At 37.8% G+C, this 23,481-nt stretch overlaps 1 protein-coding gene across 2 annotated transcripts; it reads right to left on the reverse strand.

Annotated features, from left to right (window-relative positions):
- Nucleotides 1-1,351: 1,351 nt before the first annotated feature.
- Nucleotides 1,352-23,481, reverse strand: LOC122356237 (synapse differentiation-inducing gene protein 1). Of its 2 annotated transcripts, none has more exons than XM_043254768.1 (4): nt 23,147-23,479; nt 19,436-20,058; nt 13,806-13,943; nt 1,352-3,823 (listed from the first exon to the last, which is right to left on the reverse strand). In XM_043254768.1, exons 2-4 carry the CDS (start codon nt 19,973-19,975, stop codon nt 3,665-3,667), a joined length of 837 nt encoding a protein of 278 aa, XP_043110703.1. In that variant the 5' UTR covers nt 19,976-20,058; nt 23,147-23,479; the 3' UTR covers nt 1,352-3,664. The 2 variants fall into 2 exon arrangements, with proteins under 2 accessions (XP_043110703.1, XP_043110704.1); XM_043254769.1 differs by having other exon boundaries at nt 3,672-3,918; nt 23,147-23,481.

Here is a 23,481-nt window from a genome sequence, read left to right on the forward strand (position 1 = left end):
TATGCACCAAATCTAGACAGCAGCAGAACGATTCAGCACCAGACTCTTCTACTATGAAGCCGCGCTGTGAGGATTTTCATTGTCCTGCTGAAATACACAGGGCCTTCCCTGAAATATACGTCATCTGGAGGGGAGCATATGTTGCTCTAAAAACATTTTATATGTGCATTCATAATGCTGTCCAAAACATGCAAGCTGCTCATACCGTATACACTTATGAACCTCCATACCATCAGAGATGCTGACTTTTGAACTGAACTCTGATAACTCGCTGGAGGGTCTCCTTCCTCTTTAGCTCGAAGAACACAGCATCGGTGATTTCCAACAAGAATGTCAAATTTGGACTCATCTGACCGTAGAACACTTGTCCACTTTGAAGCAGTCCATTTTAAATGAGCCTTGGACCACAGGAAACGATGACCTTCTGGACCACGTTCACATATGGCTTCCTTTCTGCATGATAGAGCTTTAGTTTTCATCTGCAGATGACTTGGTGGATTGTTTACCGACAGTGGTTTCTGGAAGTATTCCTGGGCCCATTTAGTAATGTCAATGACAGAATTATGAGGATGAGTGACGCCGTGTCATCTGAGGCCTGAAGACCACAGCCATCCAACAAAGGCCTTGTCCTCTACGCACAGAGATGTCTCCAGTTTCTCTGAAAGTTTCGATTATGTCATGCACTGTAGATGATGAGATTTGAAAAGCCTTTGTAATTTGACATTAAGTATTCGACATTCTTTTTATGCACTCTTTCACAGATTGGAGACCCTCTGTCCATCTTTACTTCTGTGAGACTCTGCATCTCTGAGACATCATGTTACACAACTGATATCAATTAAGGTAATTAGTTGCTAGATGTTCTCCCAGCTGAATCCTTTCAAAAATTGTTTATAATCTTAATTCTAAGAGTAATCAACGTTGAGTACTATTGTAGGGTTAACCCTGTCTGGTGTAAATGTTCGAAAATGATTAACAGTTGAAATTTAGAAAAGCAAACAAAAAGTTTTCTTATGTTATCAGTTACATTACTTTAATAAAGTAATTAAATGTTACGTTACATTTTGAATAAGCTGTAACCTATTACATTTTCAAAGTAACCTTCCCAAAACTGGTATTTACTATGATAATAAATGTAAATGTTGTGTAATTGCAAATAAGTACTGTAACATTAAATCAAAACCTATAGCAAATTTATAGTAATTATAAACAGTATAGTAATTACACTGTAACAAATGAAAAAATACAACCTAAATGGCTTCTTTTTTCTTTGGAACAAAAAGTTGATTGACTTCACTGACAAAACAAACACTGGAATATATATTTTTATGTTACACCAATGAAATTCATAGACGTTTTGAATTAATTTATTCTTAAAAATCACAGAATAGTTTTAGGGTGAGCTATTTCTTTAACGTACATTAACATAACTCATCAACAGTTCATCAAAGTTCACATAAAAAGATATGAAAGCAAATTGGCCAAATGAGATAAACACGCAACACCGTATCTGAATGAAAAGACCACATTTAATTAGCATGAGCTTGCTGGCAAGAGGTGTTTCCCAAAGTATTAGGAGAAAATCTGACAGCGGAGGCATTTACAGCTGCACAGACTGACATGTATAAACTGAAAGCCTTAAGACTTAATTACAGAGTAGTTAATATTAAATGTTACAGCCCCACGAGAATGATATTTATCCATACATTCTGAAAAAAGACCACGCGCAGGCTTGAGCAACCCATCTATATGGCTTTATGTTCATTTTTGTGTCCGTAATATCAAAAGAGAGTTGAAAATGCCCCTTCATGTGTCACAGACCTTAAGATTCAGTAGCTCTTATTAAAAAGGCTTGAAAGCACTGTGGCACTTCAGACAGATGCTTAATGTACTCCAAAAAACATTCAAGAAAAATCTCTGATTCTTCAGTTTCGGATCCAGATCCCATTCAGATCTTTAGACAAGTTCGATCTGTATTTATTATGACGAACCGATATTAAAGTCAACATGAAGTTTTGTTCATAACACCTTTTAATTGACTTAAAAGTATGTTTCCAAGTAAAATAAGAATTGTAGGGACCTGGGTAGGGTTACACCAGCTGTTTGAGAAGTCCACACTAGATTTTTAGTAACTACTAGCTAGCTAACTCTGGGCTTGATTTGCGTTGCACCATTTGTTCATAAGGCAGAGTGTAGCTAGTTAGTTTTAAGCGCTGAGTTCATAAACATCTTTTTCCGCATTATGTTCTCTAAAAATGTATATGTCAAAGTAAATGTCATCATATTAGGAGTGTACAGTATTTATTGTGTGTGTGAGCTGACATTATCAGTGTCACTTACTCAGCAAAAAACAAACAAAAACACATCTTTTATAAGAATCAATTGATTTTATACAGTCGTTCAAGTTTATATTAAATGATTATTATTATACGCTCAAGTATTATATTAGACACAATTGTCTTTTTTCTGTTTCGTCAATGAAAATAATTTTGTGGAACATTTTATATCTCGGAGAAGACGCTCCTGGATGAATCATTCGAGTGAATGATTCAATGATCCATTCATAAAGACAGTCACTTGCTTTGATTCTAAATGAATTAGCCGTTTTGCGTGAATCGTTTGAATAAATGATTAACTGGGGGATTATTTGAATGTGTTTTTGCGCTGGTTGAAAGAAATACGACACCAAAACCTCCATTAAGTCCTCGTCTTAATGGGCGATTCATTTAAAATCGGTATGTATAAAGAATTGCAGTTTGTCAGGTAAATCGTGAGCTAATTCAATCAGTTTGCTGTTTTATTCCAACAGTTATTTCAGGTTTGTTTAGTAAATGTTTAGTAGGTGCAATGCTAAAATATTTACCGCTGCCTGATGGTGCATGCACACCAAATGCAAAGTAAATACTTTGCGAAGTTACTCATTCTAGTGTACTTACAGGATGTTTTTTGTGAGTTGAATTTTTTCAACTTGCACAGAAGATGGGATTAAGGTGAATATTGCGCTTTCGTGGCAATCACGCCGCCTAATTTGCGTCATTTGCTCAGCACAAACTCGCTTCTATATGCCTGGTTGAACTAACTCTATGTAATGTACTTGTGCGAATAATTAAATCACCATGAGTTGTAACTCATTGGACCTTTGCTTCAAAATTACGCTAAGCGGTAACTTGCGCACAGCTGGTGCAACCGGCCCCTGATTTCATCCAGTGGGAACTGACTGGATTGGCCATCCGATGACAAAAATGGACAGTTGTGCAGTGGAGAGCAAATAAATAATTCAATATAATTAAGAACATGCATTAAGGAAATAAATCAGGTCCATTTTGATTTCATATTGACTTTAATTTGGCCCAAAACGTGTGTGTGTGTGTGTGTGTGTGTGTAGCATTAGATTTGCACTTGCACAAACACTGAGCACAAAAAAATAAATAAAACAATAGTGGTGGTGGCGGCACGTTCACATGAAAATGCAGAAAAGTGACCAAGACAATTTACACAAACGATGATCCTCCCAACGAAATGGGAACGCGACTTTTAAAAGTGCAGGAGTGGAACACATTGCTGGTGAGTCCCATTGAGTGACCATTGGGTGTTTCCCAAAGGAGCTGATCCCAAAGTGAACCAGTCTTTATCCGACTGTGAGAGTGGTTAGGGCACGGGAAGGCTACAAGTGATTGTTTTTGGAGAGGTATGCGATAAGTGCCACAGCAACACCCACATAGATGCCCGTCCCGATGGTGATGGACAGCACGGCGAGGAACAGCGCCCGTCTGGAGCTGGAGCTGGCGTGGTGAAAGTCTCCTTTAGTCACCGCTTTGTTGGTCTGCGTGAGAGAGGGAGAACAAAGACACAAATAGCGCACGTTGACATGTTTCGAGAAGGTCTGGATTGTGAACGAGCTATGATCGCGTACGAGAGCTGCAGAGGGAAAGAAAACAGAGAAATTATTAATTGGCCGCTCTCCAGCAGCTGACTGACAGATCTGGTAAAGTGCATAAATAATAAGTGCTGCGTGACTCAGAGCTCTCCTGCGGGGACCCGCAGCCTTTGAAGTCCAGGACATGTTGCCAAGATTAAGGACAGATATTTCTGATGAATTCATTTACATCTCAACACCCCGCCGCCTCAATGTTTTCCTTCGCCGTTCGCTTACAGATGCTCCTTCCTGACCGCTATGAGATGCATTTCCATCTATTATCTTGATTTATTAAATAATGGTGATAATTGCTTGAGGAGAAAAGCTGGACTGCCTGTCTGTAGGCTTGCGTCTTTCATCTTTGCCGACGTCCATCAAACGGGCCGGCCCACAATAACCTGATGATGCTAATCGGGTCATATTGAAATTGCCCTCACATTTAGCAGCCGATCGTAATTCAACTTCTTCTGAGCGACTGCATCACGAGGTAGAGCAACAAAACAAAATTATTCTAGTCATGCTCAACCTAGATTTTCCTCTAATGTGCGATTCTCTTCGCCTGGATGATATCAGACCGGTGTGCATCAGACTGAGAGTTGGTACGTTTGATTCATTTCTGGGAATCAGTTCAAACTGTTTGCAAATCTGATTGAATTTGTTCATATATTTAAAAAATATTTAATTATATAAACTAAAATGTGTTCTAGTCTTAGGACAACTTTGATGTCAGTTTCAAATGTTGACTACTGTATATATATATATATATATATATATATATATATATATATATATATATATTACTGTATACAGTAAGCCATTTTACATATCTAGTGATTATTGTTGTTTTTTCATGTTGGATATTTTTAAAAGTCTCTTTTTCTCACCAGGGCTGCATATTTGATCAGAAATTAGCAAAATTTTGACATGTTATCTGAACGTATTTTAAAATGTAATTTCCAGTATTCCTGATGCAAAGCTGAATTTTCTGCAGCCTTTAGTGTCACATTATGCTTCAGAAAACATTCTAATTTGCTCAAGAAACTAGTATTATTATTATTTTTCTCATCAATGTTGAGAACAGTTGTGCTTCTTCCCATTTCTGTGGAAACTGTGATCATATTATTCAGGATGTAAATTTTACTGTCACCTTTCATCAGTTTTTAAAAGCGAATAAAAGTACGCATTTCTTTAACAAAATACATTATTGACCCATAACTTTTTATCGGCAGTGCATTATGACGTTCCTATTCATATGGGAATGTGACTATAGATGTGATTATGAAATACAATCAAAAGTGTTTATTTTACTACAGAATAACAGGCACTAGCTGATAAAGTGAGAGGACAGTAGGCCCAATGGACAGGAACCGAGAAACTGTTCTCAGGGCTGTTTGCACAGAACTCAAAGGCATAATTAGCTCAAGAGACAGTTTCTAGCGTCTGGAAGATCCACTAGCTTCCTGTGAAAGTGGTCATTCACGGGACAGCTGTTAAATTTATGCGCTCAGCTTACGTCTGGGTCTCTTGAGATTATCGCAAGATGTCAGGACTCCACAAAGCATGGCAACATGCTGCAGACAGGCACAGGAGTGTGTTAACGGCATGGAAATAACCCAATGGTCAAAGAAAGAAATTAAAATATGAGGTGAGAAACGGCACTTTTCCATTTTTTAAACAGCATTTTTTGCGTGTTGCTTGACAATCACTGCCGTCTTTTACAAAAGCTTTGCTGCAACCTGGCCAAGCCGACCAAACACGAAAGTGATTTAATTTTGTGAGTGGATGAATTTTTTTTTTTTTTGCTGTGCGCTTACTAATTTAATCATTTTTGGGTTTGTAATACATTTAAGCCTCTTATACATTTAAATATCACTTGGCAACTAGATTTGCCATGCTTTAATGCTTCAAATAATGCTTGTATTACATTTTGGCATATACTTCTCCCATACCAATCTCTGCTACTACTTTCTGCATTCTTAAAAATAAAGCCCATATAAGATAACAACGCTTCCTATAGTGGAAAAGTCCATTTCCTGTTGTCTCTCACATCAAAATCCACCAACATACTTGCTTAGAACTGTTTTTTTTTACTTGCAAACGGTGCTTGATCTGTGCATATCGCCTGATTCATGTTACTGTTTCACTAAAGAAAGCAATATTACACATTTTTAGATTGCAGGATTTCAACCGAAAGCATTGGTTTTAGAGTTGAGTTTAACACAATCTCTCAATCTGATGGCACCCATTCACTGCAGATGATCCACTGGTGAACATGTGGTGTAATATCAAGTTTCTACAAATCTGTGTTGCCAAGAATCAAATTCAGGTACATCTTGGATGGCCTATAATGGTAAGTACATTTTTACCAAATTTGAATTTTGGGTGAACTATTTCAAGTTGAAAGAAGAATTTGTGAATCAATTTCTTTTACAGTTAGAGCACAACAAGGGCACTGCGATGCATTAATCATAGGCTGTTATGTCATGTTCAGCAGAGCCGAACACACTTTATTCCTGCTTTTACTCATCCAGAATTCACTAAATCCATCACAGAAGACTTCATCTAATAAAACTGTCACTGACATTATCATGATGCATTGTTGGAAAAGCAAACAGTCCACTGGCGAGCTTTGAGCCCTCATTGGTACACATGAGAGTCTTGTGCGGATGCTTCCCTTGGGCTTGCAATACAAACCAAGTTAACATGATTTTTGTAATGCTTGCTGTCAGGGCATAAATTTTAGTCCATGCAGTCCAAGAAGCAAAGAGTATGTTGTTATCTTCACTTCGGTTATTCATTTGTCTTCCCTTCCTGGCATATATTTTAAATGTTCTTAGGCCTCTGGAAATGTCACCCAGTTCACCAGAACAGCCACTTTTACTCTGTCCCTTTCAGACCATCCCTTGTTTTTGAGCAGTCAGGCAAATGTGAAATTATGTTAGTGTCAATCTATCTGTCTCTCTTTTTGTCTATCTGTCTCTCTCTCTCTTACTTTTTATCTATCTGTCTGTCTGTCTCTCTTTTTGTCTATCTATCTATCTATCTATCTATCTATCTATCTATCTATCTATCTATCTATCTATCTGTCTGTCTGTCTGTCTGTCTCTCTTTTTGTCTATCTGTCTGTCTGTCTCGCTCTCTTACTTTTTATCTGTCTATCTATCTATCTATCTATCTATCTATCTATCTATCTATCTATCTATCTATCTATCTATCTATCTGTCTGTCTGTCTGTCTGTCTGTCTCTCTTTTTGTCTATCTGTCTGTTTGTCTCGCTCTCTTTTTATCTGTCTGTCTGTCTATCTATCTGTCTGTCTGTCTGTCTGTCTCTCTTTTTGTCTATCTGTCTGTCTGTCTCGCTCTCTTACTTTTTATCTGTCTGTCTGTCTATCTGTCTGTCTCTCTTTTTGTCTGTCTGTCTATCTATCTATCTGTCTGTCTGTCTATCTGTCTCTCTTTTTGTCTATCTGTCTGTCTCTCTCTCTCTCTCTCTTACTTTTTATCTATCTATCTGTCTGTCTGACTCTCTCTGACTCTTTTTGTCTATCTATCTATCTATCTATCTATCTATCTATCTATCTATCTATCTATCTATCTATCTGTCTGTCTCTCTTACTTTTTATCTATCTATCTGTCTGTCTGTCTCTCTTTTTGTCTGTCTGTCTATCTATCTGTCTATCTATCTATCTCTCCGTCTGAAATAAAATCTATTGTTAAGTGTAATCTACAGTATTTTTAATGCATCCTTTGTTAAAAATGAGTCAAGCAGCAGTATTTGAACTTTGATTTGTAAAGTAGTTTGTCTTCTTCCGCCCCTGCTGTTAATGTGCACAGTCAGTGTGCAAACATGATTATCAGCCTATTGTTCCGTACAGATGAAGGACTGTACTTAGTAGACTAATTACTGCTTCAATTTAGACATGCATAATTAATTACCATCAAATCAAAGTAAAAAGTAATTAACAATAGAGCAATGACACAGACGATAAGGAAAAAAAAAAAAAGGAAATGAAAAAGAAACTAAACGAGGCACGACAATTGCTCGCTTTGTCGTATCAGTGATCGCACCAGATCTCACTGTGCAGAATACATTTCCTGCGGTATTAATATGTGACGTTCCCGCATAATCGTCAACTACAGCGCGAATGCATATCGGCTTGTGAAGTGGGCTTGTGTGCATCTCTGTGGTGATCCGTGCAAAGAGCACCCACGGTGTTGCTGACGAAATGAAAACCATTTTGTTAAACGCATCCACCCATTGTTCACAAAAGGTATTTTATTCAAAGCTTATGTTCTGCGAGGCCCACACTTGCGCCCTCTCTCGCCAAACCATTACATAAGGAGCTTATTGTGTTTGTGTTAGAACACGCTCTAAAAGCAATGAATCAGATTATGCACACAGGCTTAGCAAAAACAGATAGGACAGGAACGGCATTCACTGACCTACTCAGATTAATAATTACTCATGCTTTAAGGTCTAATAAGGACAATTCGTGTGAAATGATAATTTGATTGTAACATATCTGAAGACATGGTTTTTGTACTGTCATGCATGAGTAGTACTGGTATGAGAATCATATAGATCTTGTCTATACTAGATATTCACAACAGAAATGTATTAAATATTACATTTTAATAACATTTGCCCCTTAAAAATAAAATCCTTTAGGATTTACACTGCGATGGGATCCATCACATTAAAATCCATTAGAGTTTTAAAACGATCTAAAATTGAAAATTGATTACTCGCTTTGGTGAAAAGCACGGAAAGCTGCATGGATGCAATCACTGGGAAACTGAAACAGAAAACTTAAAAATGCATCCCACAATACACAGATGTAATTAGTAGCCAGTCAAACAAAACCGGGATCTTTGAGTGGAGATGAATCACAAATCATTGAAAAAAAGAGAAGAAGATATTCTGAGAAGAACTGGAAAACTACTAGAATGATCAAATTAAATCTAGATATATTTTAAAGAAAGTTGAAAAACGGCAGTACTGCGGTTTAACGATTACCTTTTAAGATTTGTGTTTTCAGCTGGACATGTAAAACATTAATTTAAAATAAAATTAACTACAAAACTATTTTTTAAACTACTATTTAGGGTAAATTCACCTAAAATGTTAAATTTTTGATTTAAAAATGATTTATCTAAAGTGAAACATTTTTATTTCAAATTTAAGGTTAAAGGAACATGCCACTTTTTTGAAAATAGGCTAATTTTCCCACTTCCCTAGAGTTAAACAGTTGATTTTTCCAGTTTTTAATTCCATTCAACTGATCTCCGGGTCTAGCGATAGCACTTTTAGCTGCATCTCAACATTGATCATTGTATCCATTTATCTAATCTAACCGTTAGCATCACGCTCAAAAATAAGAAAAGAGTTTGAACATTTTTCCTATTTGAAACCTGACCCTTCTAAAGTTACACTGTGTACTAAGACCGATGGAAAATGAAAAATTGTGATTTTCTTGATTGATATAACTAGGAACTATACTCTCATTCCGGAATAATAATCAAGGAATGTGCTGCCGTACCAATCGCAACTTTTCACTTTATGATGATCTAAGTACATGATGTAACTCTAGAAGAAGCGAGTTTTAAACAGGAAAAATATCTAAACTCTTTGGTCATTTTTGAGTGTGATGCTAACGGTCTAATCTGATTCAATGATCTATGCTAAGCTACAGCTAAAAGTGCTCAGCCAGACCCGGAGATCAGCGTTTTTATCAAAAACTGTAAAAATGTTCCATTAAAAACTAAACTACCCATAATTTTGAAAAAGAAACATTTAATAATAATGATAATAATAAATGCAGAAAGCGGTAGTCTGATGTTTCCTCCACCTGCCACTCAGAACCCCGTGCAATATGGGAAACTGTGCCATGCAAACTGTATTCAGCGCTGAATTTTTTATTATTATTTGCATACTTTTCATAATTCCTTTTGGTTAGTTGAAATATAAAACACTGCAGAAACAACGAGCATAAAAGCGCGCCGTATGACTTGTAGTTAAGTCGAATGCTTTATGAGCCTGATTTTCTATGCAATTGCATTAGTAGACAGCAATAACCTTTTAAAAATGATGCCAGCGAAAGAGAAAAGAAGAAAAAGAGCGGTTCAAAGAGGCTGCTTTGGCCTCCCTCGAGGCACATCACGCCTGCTTCATTCTCACAGAATGTCCCACCGGCGGATGACTTTCACATCGGCCATCCATTAGCTTCTCAGTAAACCCAGTGAGAAGATGAAAAGCCCTGGAGAAACGCTAGATGTATAATACATGACCATTCAAACAGAGACAGAGCCTTCAACGCACGCGTTTCCGAACGCAGGCACGGATGTTAACTTTTAATTGCTAAAAAGTGCAATTTCAGCTAATTTTACTTGATTATACCTTAAGTCCAGAGCGAAGCAATAATCAAATTACTGAAGTGGGATAGAAAATACTGGTATTAATTACTCACCATCACGTCATTCCAAACCTTTGCTCTTCTTCGGAACATAAAACATTGCAGACATTAACGGACATTAAAAGCTGTGAGACTTTTAGTTAAGTCAAATGCTTAATATGTCTGACTATGTTTGCGACAGAAGACAGCGATCACATTTTTAAAAAGATGGCACTGAAATAAAACGTAAGGAAAAGAGAGGTTTGGAACAATTTGAGGGCCATTATTGACTGAGTTGTCATTGTTGGGTGAACTATCGCTTTGAGAAATGTATAAAAGACATTTTTGTGAACGCTAATAAATGTCGGCGATATCTGTTGGGAGGAGTCAACTAATGAGGGTTTTAACTGAAAGCCTTTTTCGTAATTGTTAGGTCAGGGCCAGGTGGCACATTTTATACAATGTCATTTTATGCAGTTTATTAATTGTTAAGAATTTGCTTGATTGCCTTAAACTGCTTTAGTGTCTTCTTTGCAACAAAATACACAGCTATGTGGTTACAAAAAAAACATGTTAAACTATTATCTTCTTCGTTAATTGTTCGATTTGATTGCTTTTTAACATGAAAACACACAAATGAAAAGCTCTGCAGCTGAAATCGGAGTGAAATCAAAACTTTTGCACGGCTCACAAGAAACGGCTCTTAATACAAACCCCTCAAAGAAATTAATTGATTTCAACCACGTGGATCAGACATTTAAGCATTCATATTATTACAGCGCCTTCACAAATTAGCAGTGTATGTAGCCTACAAGATGCGTCCAGCATCTTTTAGAAGATACGCACAAAAGCATTCGGTTATTTCGAGTCAAATCAGCTGTTTGTGCGACATTTCTACTTGATAAAAGATTCTGTAATGATGTAAATCTGTTGAGGTTTGCAGAAGGATTGCAGTGAATTGATTTTGGTGTAGGCTTAGATTTTAAGAACCAGGCTGAGAAAGGATTTCAATTTTTTTATTTATTTATTTTTTTTTCAGGCGGAGAATTAGAGAGCTGTGGGTGTTGAGTCGTGATGTACCGCATGAAAGAGAAAGACGGAGAGAAACGGAGAGAGAAACGGAGAATGAGGGCCGTAAACTGCTTTTAAAGCCGGTGTCAAAAGTGAACGCTGAAAGTTTAAGCGCGTGATGAATCACGCACGGGCGCATGTCCAGCGCGCATTTCAGCCCAAAATCAAAAGAAATTCATCCAAATGAATTGTTTCGAGTCCATCAAGAGCATTTTTATATCCTGAATTAGTTACGCTGAACGTTTTTGTTTGATTCGGAAGTAAACGAACGAAAGGAGACGAACGCCATCGTAATAAGAGAGGGAATGAGTGAAAATGCTGCAATTACCACTTCTCTGTACAGTTCCTGTCTAAGAAGAATGACTCTCTCTCTCTCTCTCTCTCTCTCTCTCTCTCTCTCAGCGCTCTTTCTGTAAGCAATCTCTCTCCTCTCAAGAGCATTGCGGTAAGCTATAAATACATTTGACACTGCAGCATACTTTAGTCACCTTTGTGAAACAAACCCGGGAATTCTCCATCTTTTGCCCTGCAGCATACATTAGGCTATAATGGATATTAGCTTGACATATAATGATTAGCTTGGCTTTTCCCTGATGGTGGGTGGTGGAAACCCACCGTTTAGCGATGCGTCCTTCCACAGATTTAGTTGGTTTCCGAAGCCCGGGATTTTCAGACACAATAGGGGACAAATATGCTTTAAGCATTATTAATACCTGAACGAGTTATAATAACATTTACAGATATATTATAATATAATATTAGTATTAATAGTAGTATAATAGCTAATAAAAATTGAATACAATAGATCTGAATATTTATATTGTGTGATATATGCACTATATATATATATATATATATATATATATATATATATATATATATATATATATATATATATATATACTATTATTAAGAAAAAATGATGATGACAATTTATTAAAAATAATAATAAATAATGATAAAACTGATTAAAATTATTATTAGTGTTAAGAACGAACAACAAAAAGAACAACAACAGTAATAATAATCATAATAATACATTTCCTTTGTAGTATTATTATCCACCCTTTCTCTAAAATAATAATAATAATAATAATAATAATAATATTAATACCATCCTGGCCAGTGTTTGGAAAACTGATGGATAACTATAATAATAAAGAGGACAATGATAATAATGGTTCTGCATGAATAATAATAATATGCCTTCATTTGACAAATAATATAAAGTTAAAACTGAATAATCTCAGCACTTTACTTAAAGGTTGTTGCTGTTGTTATTATATATCGATTTATTTGAATAAAAAATGAAGCACAATCGATGCAACTCTGTGTTGAGCTGCATTCTCACAGGAATGTGCAAAAAAGCAATCCTAGACATCTATTAATTCCTCAAAAATCATTATTTATGGCCATTTGTAAAACGGCTCATGGCCTCTTCTGGTTCACTGCCGTATTATAAAACAGACTGTTCAGACAAATGATGTTGTAAAGTAGCCATTATACTGTATGCACACCTGTGACCACGCATCGGTCCTGATATGTTGCTAGGCAACTGTAAACAGTCTGCACTCTTAAAAATAAAGGTTCTTTCCTGGCATCGATGGTTCCATAAAAACATTAAACATTCACGGAACATTCCGTTCCACAAAAGATTCTTTATCCGCCTGAACGCGGAAGTAAGTGATTAGCAAATTTTAATAAGGAGAAGAATATAAACGTGCAGCAAATGCTAACACTGTCTGCATTATAAAACTAAAAAAATACACTAAAATAATATGATAAGACAAAAATTTGCAATAGAGACATTGCAATTTGCAAAAATTGCACGAGACCCGAAGAAAGACCCATTAAATTAACAAATGAACATCTTTATGTGGAAAACAAGGTGGTAGTGGAAAAGGGTTCTTTACATTTTTAGAGTGTTTTTCACACTAAAAATGAATCTTTTAAGAAGTGTTCACTGTAAGGTTCTTTTGGGAAAACACAGAGCCGTTGAGAAACACATTTGAGAAAGACTCTCCCATAGCAGCAGTTGTATTTTATGAAACGCATTATAGTTAATGTTTATTTTTAGATAATATGCAGTTAGGCTATATTTGGAACCGTGACCAGATGCTAGTTATAATTTTTTACGCTTTTAGTCTTTCTGCAACCTTTCTCTCATTGTAGGAAGTTGAATGAGTTGACTGTCTATTCTGCTTAACCCCATTCTAGTTTTTTGTCTCTGTTGAGAGCTTCGTGAACCACGTGATCGCGCGGCGGCGAGATCAAAGCCTGTCGCAACTGAAAACAGAAATAGCTCTACGACCATTTGTTTAAAGAGAGCACGGTTAGCCTCCATCTCATTAGTTTTAATAACTGTAACTGCTTCTTGCGTTTTGGCATTTACGTCGGCATGCATGAGGTGATAGAGATCTTCTCACCTCGTGAGACAGGTAGAAAGCTGCGATGCCCAGGGGCCAGAAACAGCAGAGCATGGAGAAAACACTGAGGCCCAGGTGGTCCCTCGGAGGCATCAGAAGGAAATTGTCTTCACTCTCTGAGTCACTGGAGTACTCGCTCTGCAGAAAACACACAAAACGCCGAATGAATCAGATGACAGAGTGGCTTTTCATCTAACTCTCCATTTCACAGCTCTCTGCTTCTTTTCAGGGGAAAGGAAGAAAGTGGAGTAATAATGGCAACAAGCTTGTGGGAGGCCTGAGACGGTCATTCTCGCACGGGGTCAAAATCCAAACAAATCGTCAACGTGGAGGGTCTTTATGGGGTTAAAATCCATTTTACTTCTTGCTCAATGTACCTGGTCTTTTTGTACGCTGTTTAATTGACATTTTATTTTAATAGAGAACAATTAGTCTTAACTGCTATTTTCTTAATAAGAAATGAAGAATATTCTGTTTGATAAGATTGTTCTAAAGAAGATTTTCTTTAAAAATCATTGTCAATAACCTCTTGAAGTTAAAATAACCCCTACCTTGTATTATATCCCCAAAGGTAATATGTTTAGAGAACTGCATCAAATATTAAGCATGAAACGTAACACTTTTTTCCCTACTTGGTGCACGACCCCAAATACGAACGTTGTTTTTTCCCCCGCCGCGCAAGGACCTAAACAGCTTGCACAACCTGGCTCTCTTGTCACCAATTTGCAGCAAAATGCCCTCTGCATATGTTAACACATCGAGGGCAAAGTGAACCGCAGCACTCGGACGACAGTTTGCCCTCGCACACGGTCTGAAAGAAGAAGGCCGGAGGGAGAGTTGTGTTTCCTTTTGTTAGCAAAACATATTTTTGAAGATTTTCGTAGGCCCCATGGACTATGTTAACAATGTACCGCCTTTTTGGGGGGCCTTGAACGTGATAGTGTATCACCATTTAACAGGTTTCTTAAATTAAACATTTGCTGTAAAAATAACTGTTGTCTTATATAATATTGCACCGTGACCAATCAATTAAAAAGGCTTTTGTTTAGAGTTACTCCACCCCACGATGTAAATTTTGCCATTAATCGCTCCCCCATGTCGTTCCAAACCCGTAAAAGCTGTTTGTACGGGAAGAAAACTAAATTATTGACTTTATTCAACAATTTTGTCATTCAACAGTTCTGCAAGCAAACTGCATGCGCTCTTCTATTTCAGCTGCAACACTAGAATATGTTTTCTACTGGGATTTACGCTTTGATGTTTTTACCAAACCAGCGCATCCATGTGGTGCTGGCACAGAAGAGCGTACAATATTTGCGTCCAATGGATATTCTCCAAAATGGCATGACGGTGATGATAAAGTGCCAAATTATTGAATAAAGTTTTACAAAAAGTATTTTTGCCTCTTCAAAATTGTACGGTTGAACCACTGTTGGCAGATGGATGATTCTGATAATGTCTTTCAGATTTTTGACGGCGTCCGTTACTTGACAGTCTCAAGCCTCCCAGTTTTCATCCAAAATCTCGTAAGTTGTGTTCCAAAGACAAACAAAGCTTTTACGGGTTTGAAACGACGAGTAAGTGATTAGTGACAACATTTTCATTTTTGGGGTGGAGTGACCCTTTAAAGTAATGTCAAGCTGATAGAGTCAAGTTAAATAAAGCATTTGCAGGAAAGCAGCAAAAAAAGTTATCATTTAATTTTTTTGGAGTCATAAGTACTGATTGTTCTACTGTATTGCCCAAGAAAAATTCTGAATTCGTTGAGAGTCGAACGTGTGGCGCAACGACTGGGTGGAAGCTTTCTGAACCTGTCATTTTAGGCAACCAGTCAAATGTTTTTCATCATTCAAGCCACTCCCCCAAAACCACATTCCCATGACTCTTAATCATTGACTGCATTCACCTGTGTCTTGTTACCTCATCTGTCTCACCCTACTTAAAGCCTGCTTTTCTCTCATTCATTGCTTAATCTTGCTAATGTCCCTCTGTCTTTCTTAGCCATCGGATTCTGATTCTGATTCTGATTCTGATTCTGATTCTGGTTCGGTTGTCATGATTAGTTAGTTTGCCCTGTTTGTTTTCGTCTGGACTGAGCGCTCTGTGTGGGACCTTATGCTTGTTTATGGACTACGGCTTCCGGATTAGCCTTCAATAAAGAGCTGAGTTTGAATCCTCAGCCTTGGTGTCTGTGCGGATCACGGCAGAAACATTTAATATTACAGTATTATATTACTGTTCTATTACAGTAATGGGGAAAAGGCAAAAGCTGTACCCGGTCTCATGACATAAACGTACCTGGTCACACTTTTAAGTGAGACACAAAATACGTAACAATAAGTACATATCAGTGCAGTTTCCAAAAGAAATGAACACTAGAGACACCTTTAATTCCTTTTCACATAAATTTACAGAGTTTTGATTAACGAAGCGTGGTTTTCGACCAATACGTATCCGTAAATATCATGTTTTGACTTCACAAGTATATTAATATGCTGAGATATTTGAAAACTGATGCGTTTGATCGATAGCATCACACATGTCCAGCTTCATTCGGTAGCTCATGGAGTAAAGGGATGTACTCGAGAGGTGAAGAGCTCTGGTTTGAATCCTGTGTAACGTAATAAAAAGGCAATACATACCTATATCAACGTAATAAAAATGCGCCAGGGTTCACGTATTGAACCTGTGCATTTCTCTTTGAGACCGGTGTGAAACGTCCAGTAAGGTAAATAAAAAACGATGTTGCACAAAAAGCGCACAGAGGTACATATTTTTATGAGACCAGGTTGCAAATTAATTTTGGAGTGAAAAGTTATCAGAAATGTTTGTAAGATTCCTCCGATTCATTCAGACACACAAGACATGTTTCCTAAACCAGCAGTGTATTCATACAATTACATTCACTTATACGTACAAGGACAGTTCACACGGCACATGCAATATAATAACTGTATTAGCCAAAAGATATATTTCAACTGTGGCCCGTAACGCGAGGGAGAGTGCAGAAATGAAATGACAAATGGATTTTAATACTCTTTCGATTGTATCATCTGGGTGCACCATATTTCTGTTCATGCAAACCTCGTCCGCAAGATCTTATTCTGTCAGATTGGCTTTTTCTGTAAAGTGGCAAGTTTGTCTGATAACCTGGCGCATCGCTTTCCAAACAGGGTGTCACATACCGCGGCGCGCGTGAGGATGAAACGACCTCTGTGTGTGTGTGTGTGTGTGTGTGTGTGTGTGTGTGTGTGTGTGTGCGTCCGCATAATAGGAATGTCAAGTGTTCCGTTAATTTGAACTTCAAAAGGCCAGGGCTTCTAAAGGCTGCGATTACGAAAGGAGGCACGATAGCGCTCTCTCTGCAGGTAAGAAAGCAGCGGATGCAAATTCGCTTCTCACGAAAAAAAAGAAAGAAAACGAAGCACTTGTGAAAGCAATAAGGGAAAGTGTTACATGAGTCATCTGAGCGGCTGCACATGCCGTCCCGTGCCGTATGACGTGATGTTTTTCAGGCCAGCGCAATCAGATTTTCGTTCCTCTCGTTTAATAGGCCGATTAATCTCTCCATAAATTACATTTTTGATTAGCTGTTAATGCTGTGTTATGGAATACCCAAAAGAGGTATGAGGGTGCCTGCAGAGGGTTGCGCAGCTGTAATTGAACTATCACAACAAGCTGCAAGCGATCGCATGCAGTGACAGCTTCCTAAAATTTGAATTCCACGAGAATTACAAAAGAATCTGCCGCGAGTAGTGTTTTTTCTATTGAAATGAAAAGGTTACAGGCCGTGATACAGTCATTTACGCGTGCCATTCGTTTTTCGTAAGATGTTTTTTCTAAACCAGTGGAAGCTTGTTTTGCGACAGTATGAAAAAAGAAATAAAAAAGGTAATTGTCTCACAATTCTGCCCCTATTTTCCCTCATAATTTGGAGACAGCGTTCTCAGAGTTATCAGAACCTATCAATTTCTTTTATATAAACCTGTTGTTGTAAAGTTGTAAAACGGCTCTTTTCCCTTCAGTGACACAGATTGAGTGATCAGATTAACAGATCGTTGTTTCCAAGCTATGGTTGATAACCGATAAATGGCCTTTATTGATGTTCAAGTCGATTTATGCTTCACAATATAAAAATAATGCAGATCGAAAACAGATGTGCAGCCAATATTGTAACAATATACTGTGCGTCCTTAAAAGTATATGATACCTTTATGGTATGTTTGGTATTTTATATATTTATTTGATCTAAGAAGATTATCATTATTTGTTGTTGCAGGAAGTGCAACTGCAAGAAGATGTTATTAGGTATATCTCACCAAATTGAGCTTCTGTCTTTATGAGCAGGTAAGACCTTTGTGTATTTTATGAGACGCATGCTGCAGCACATCTGCGTGTTTCTCTGAGCTCTCTGCCGGTCGATCGCGCAGGACTCACATCGGCCTCAGAACAGGTGGTGCAAACAGGCGGGCAGCAGCAGGAAACTGGCTGTCCAGACCAGCTCTCTTTACACTCTCTACAGCCTTCTGATCACCCTCTCTCTCTCTCCCAGTCATCTGGCAAGAGCTCCAGACACGTGCTCGCTCGGATCAGCCGCGCCATACGACAGGGTGCTGTTGAAGACGGAGCTCACGCCTTCCTCACAGCACTGGATACAGTACGGTTTACATCGGTAAGAATTAGCTCCAAACCAAACGTTTGTGTGGCGCTCACATTATTTGAAAAGACTGAAAATCCATTTGGCTCTGTTACAAAACCTAGCGAGCTGCAGCATTGTAAAGCCCTCTCAATCCCTCTCACCAACTATTTTTTTTTTTGTAAAACTACTTATTATCTGCCTTGCGAGATTTATCAGCTGCAACACACTTATTTTTGCATCTGCTCTGAGTCTGGGTTGAATGAGGAGCAGTGAGAAGTGCTCATAAACTGGACGTTGTCAACAAAAGAGCTTTTTTTTCACCAAAATTAAAGCTTTTTTTGTCTGAAAGTGAAAAAATTAAGACAAACTAAACAAAAACTAATTAAGATGAATTAGTGTTATTAAGTGTAAAATATTTTTTTAAATACTAGATGATTTGACTTTTATTTTATATTATTTCATTTTATCATTTTATTTGTATTTAAAATAACTAGTATATTATTTTTCTTAAATACTTAAAAATATATATTTTACAGTGAAGTATTACAATAGTTTTTTCAATATTTTTATATTTACTTAAAATAAAATGATAACTATTAATATTTATTTTTCTTAAATACTTTCAAATACTAAATAGTCTGTAAAACATTCTTTGTACATAAATAACTATCACACTCTTTCTTACTAATATTTTTCTTAAATTCTTTTATTGAATAAAATTTTTATGAAATACTGCCATGATATTTTTATTTTGTGTAATATTTTTATATAGTAAGACAAAATAATGCTAACCGTTATAATCACATTGATATACAACCACAAATGCTGATTTGTTTTAAATTGCAATCACAATTGTAGCAGAAAATCGTGATTGCTCTGCCCCATTAAATCATGAAGCCCTACGCGCATAAAAACCCCCACTTCTTACGTGCTCTTTTTGCACATTTGGATGAACTATATTCAAAAGTGTATATTACGTGCCACCTCTCACCTCGAGTTCTTGAAACTCATCGTCATCGTCATCCACATCGTAGGAGAGCGTCTGGATCTTGGCGTCTTCCATGGAGAGATCCAGCAGCTTGCCGTCGGTGAACAGAATCCCGTCTTTAGCGACAGCTGAGCCGGACGGGCCGGGGGTCATCTCCTCAATGAAGGTGGTCTCGCAGCAGTCCCCCCCCTCTCCCCAAGCTCTCAGCACGCTCTCGGGGTACAGAAGCAGGTTGGGTCTGTAGTAAGGGTCTATAGCCTGGGGCAGGGCGCTGGGGTTGAGCAACTGTGGGGGTCCTCGACCATCCGGTGTCCCATTTATGTCCTTGGACACCACATGGCCCTGGTACTGTGGAGCAGAATAGACAGACACCAGTCCTTCCTTAGTCTCCACCATCAGGTTGTGGGTATTGATCAGACCGTTGCGTTTGCAACATTCATGTCCCAAGTCGGCAGTCCCCGCCGATGGGGTCATCCCTTGAGCGAGAGCGTCTTTCTCGTCTGCCGCTCCTGTTTCTAGTCGTGTCCGGACTCCTTTCTCCATGCTGGTCTGTTGGTGCGGAGGAAGCCGTGCCTCATGAATGGCTTTGTGGAGGCATGAGGTTCAAGTGTCACTTCCCCTCTTTCCTGCAAAAATCGCGTCTGGTTAGAAAACTGTGATATATATATATATATATATATATATATATATATATATATATATATTTAAAAAGAAATGATATGAATATGAACATAAATATAGATGTAAATATTTAAATAAATATAACGGGTTCATGAAGGAACCGCATGGATTACGTAAGTTGATGAAACATCTGATTAAAGCTAAATTAAAATAAAAAATAACTGGTGTGATTGGTGATTAGCAAAATACATCTAGATGAATTCAAGTCAAACATATTATTTAATATTAATGAAACATCAAAAATATATTACTTTATACTACCAGAACTATATTGAAATAACAAAAATAATTTATTGCATAAACATTTTCATTTGTAGTAAAAGCATAATTTTAATATATTATATTATGTATTTTTTATGTTCTGTTTTATTTTACAATACATTTATAATATAAATATATAATACATTTATAACTTTCATTATATTATTTATTATACTGCTGTCATCATTTTTGTTGAATAGAATTAAAGCGACAATTATAACGATAGATAGGTTATTAATATTGTTATTATTATTATTTTTCCTATAACGTGAACATGTGAACATTATCACTCTAAAAAGAGTTTTCATTAAAGTTCAACCACTGAGATTCACCGATGAATGAAAATAAAAGGTCCACGTGCATGACAGAAACGAACATTTTGGAGCAAAATCTGCTTAGCTCTTACGAAACATTTAATAAGGTTAACGCATTTTTAACGATCATGCCTTAACTTTTTCGTTGTTCCAGAGATTCAGATTAACAGAACAAACTGTAATAAATCTGAGTTTTATTTAATTTACTCTTTTCACAATCATTTTTCCAGATGAATACAGATTTAATCGTCATTTCTAAACAAAGAGGACAACCGTCATGGCAGACAAATCTCTCCCAAACGTGTGACTGTTTGTAGCTTTTATTTAATGCATGTCTAAGCCATTGATCTCAGCCTCTTCACCAGCGCGTTATCCGAAACCCTGCGGCCCGGGTACACATAAACTTTCTTTTCTGCTAAGTTCAGCAGAGCGCCGGAGAGAAGCAGTGCCCGGTGCTGGGGGCACATAATGGGTGCGCGGCATCCTATAATCTGATTTAGAGTCTACTGCCACGAGCGCAGAAAATCCATCACACCATCAGCAGTGTCCTGTAAGCAATTAGATGCTCCAGTGCAGGAGCCCTACTGTACGTGATCGTAGCTTTTAGTGTTTTCTTCAAAATCACAGGGCCACAGATTCATCACAGCTTTAACAACCTGAATATGAGCGCATATCGCCATTTAAATCCGCCCTTTGGGGGTAAAGGCATCTGTGGAAAGGATTAGACACCCTAAAGAGAGCTGGATGCCCTCCAAGGAAACATATATCAGTTTAACAGGGCCGCTGAGAAAACATCAATACCACATTAAAGACTCCATGAATATATCATTGGATCTATATATCAGCCAGGCCATTTAATTCAATGATATTTAGTTGCTTTCAGATTATCGGTTAGGCCTAATTAACTGAGGTGTTTACCTCCACACTTGTAAGACCCACAGCTTTGTCGGTGGATTTATGTTTTTCGGAGTGAATGTCGCGTAAATGTTTCTTTTCCGTTCGTTAAGCCTAGCACTTTCTGGCCACAGGAAAACCTCCATTTGTTTACAGCGACTGAATCTTGCACCTTGAATAGCTCCTTGCATCTAAATATAAGTATAATGTACTGGTCTTGTTGTACTGCAAAGCATTTTTGCCGCTGTTGAGGAGGGACATGTGACAGGTTCGGCGGTGAGGGTAGGTTTAAGGGTGGGCTACGGTGTAAGGGAAGGTCAACAGTGTAATTATAAATGTAATAACTGACATTAATAGCAGATGCAATTGCAAATAGGTATGTCTTTAATATGAGGTGCATTGTACCACATGATTGATTTAAATGTAAACACACGGCAGAAGTGCACTTACGATACAAAAATGCACAAAATAGTAATTAATTAATTAATTAATTAATTAAAAGAAAAATATGAGGCGGAATAAATTAAACGATGTGGAAAACGACCACTTTTTGATGCTCGTAAATAAACAGACGTGTAAACAAATGATTTTTGTATTCGTAGGTCCTGAATGGTGAAAATACTCGTTCAGCCTTTAAAATATAATATTTAGATTATATATAAATAAAAATCACGAATTGAATCGACCGTCTATTCTGTCGACTCCGGGACCGGGTATCGGCGCCGATCAGCCCCAACGGTTTGACCCGAGAGATGGAAAACCCGAGGTGGATCTGTAGCCCAGCCAGGCTTCGAGCGGACGGGAAGGGAAGCTCCGGGGCTCCGCTCCGTCTCGTACTCGATCCAGACCGGAGTTTAGTCTGAGCACTGCGTGGCCGCGGCGACAAGCAAAGCGAAGAAATGTATGCAACTCGATTCGCAAATTACTCTACACAACATTAATTAGGCCTAACTGTTTAGGGAACCTGTAGAAAAACTTTCACTGCACGCCGTTAAATAACAGCACCTCTCAATAGGCCCTGATTATTTAGTACACCTTATTTTTCAAAGCAAATTTGATTTTATTATTATCATTAATAATAAACTGATTATTTATATCCAGTATTATGTAAAAAAAATATATATATATCCCCAAACACTGTATTAAAGCTCATTCCATAACTAAAATATAATTTACACAAAAAAAACGTTTTTTCCACTGAAAGTCTATTCTGAAAATCCAAAGCAAACAAAAACAAGAGCTGTCCGCGCGCACAAATCTGTCTGAGGCACAAACACCTTGCGAATATGTCACAGCGCTGACCACATCGACATTTAATGAGTATGATCCTTCACCATCGCAGTCGTCCGTCAATCAATCAACCTGCGCATCAAGTGAGCTCCGCGTTACGGTCCTCTGCGTAAAACGCGCCCGTGCCAGAAAGAGAAACGGGGCTGATCCCAGACAGACGGACCGCGGGAAAGCTTTCTGTTGCCAGGCTTCGGAAAGGCAGTGATGCACTGATGTCATCTTGGTGCAATCATTCATTTGCTGTACAAGTTCGTGATCAGACTGGTTAACTTACCTTCCGAGGTGAGCCGGTACAGCGCTCAGTAAACGTTCATCCGAACCGCGACTGATCTCAGCGGCGAGTCACGGGCTGCATCCGGTTACTATTTGATTTCTGGAGCAGAGTGATGAATAAAAAGTGCAAGTGTCCGGTTTTTGCCCCCGTTTCGAGAAGTCATCTATCAAGAGCGAGGGGGGGGGATCACCAGCAAAACCCTTTCATGCGGACACGATGTCGATTATACTGCATTTTGCCAGCCGTTTCGATACGACTGCGGTAAGACTTGTTATAAAGCGAAAAGACGCGTCGAGACTGTTGATGTCCGAGCACTACAATGCACTCGCTTTCTC

The sequence above is a fragment of the Puntigrus tetrazona genome, chromosome 13 (assembly GCF_018831695.1).
Source record: "Puntigrus tetrazona isolate hp1 chromosome 13, ASM1883169v1, whole genome shotgun sequence".
Classification (NCBI taxonomy): Eukaryota; Metazoa; Chordata; class Actinopteri; order Cypriniformes; family Cyprinidae; genus Puntigrus; species Puntigrus tetrazona.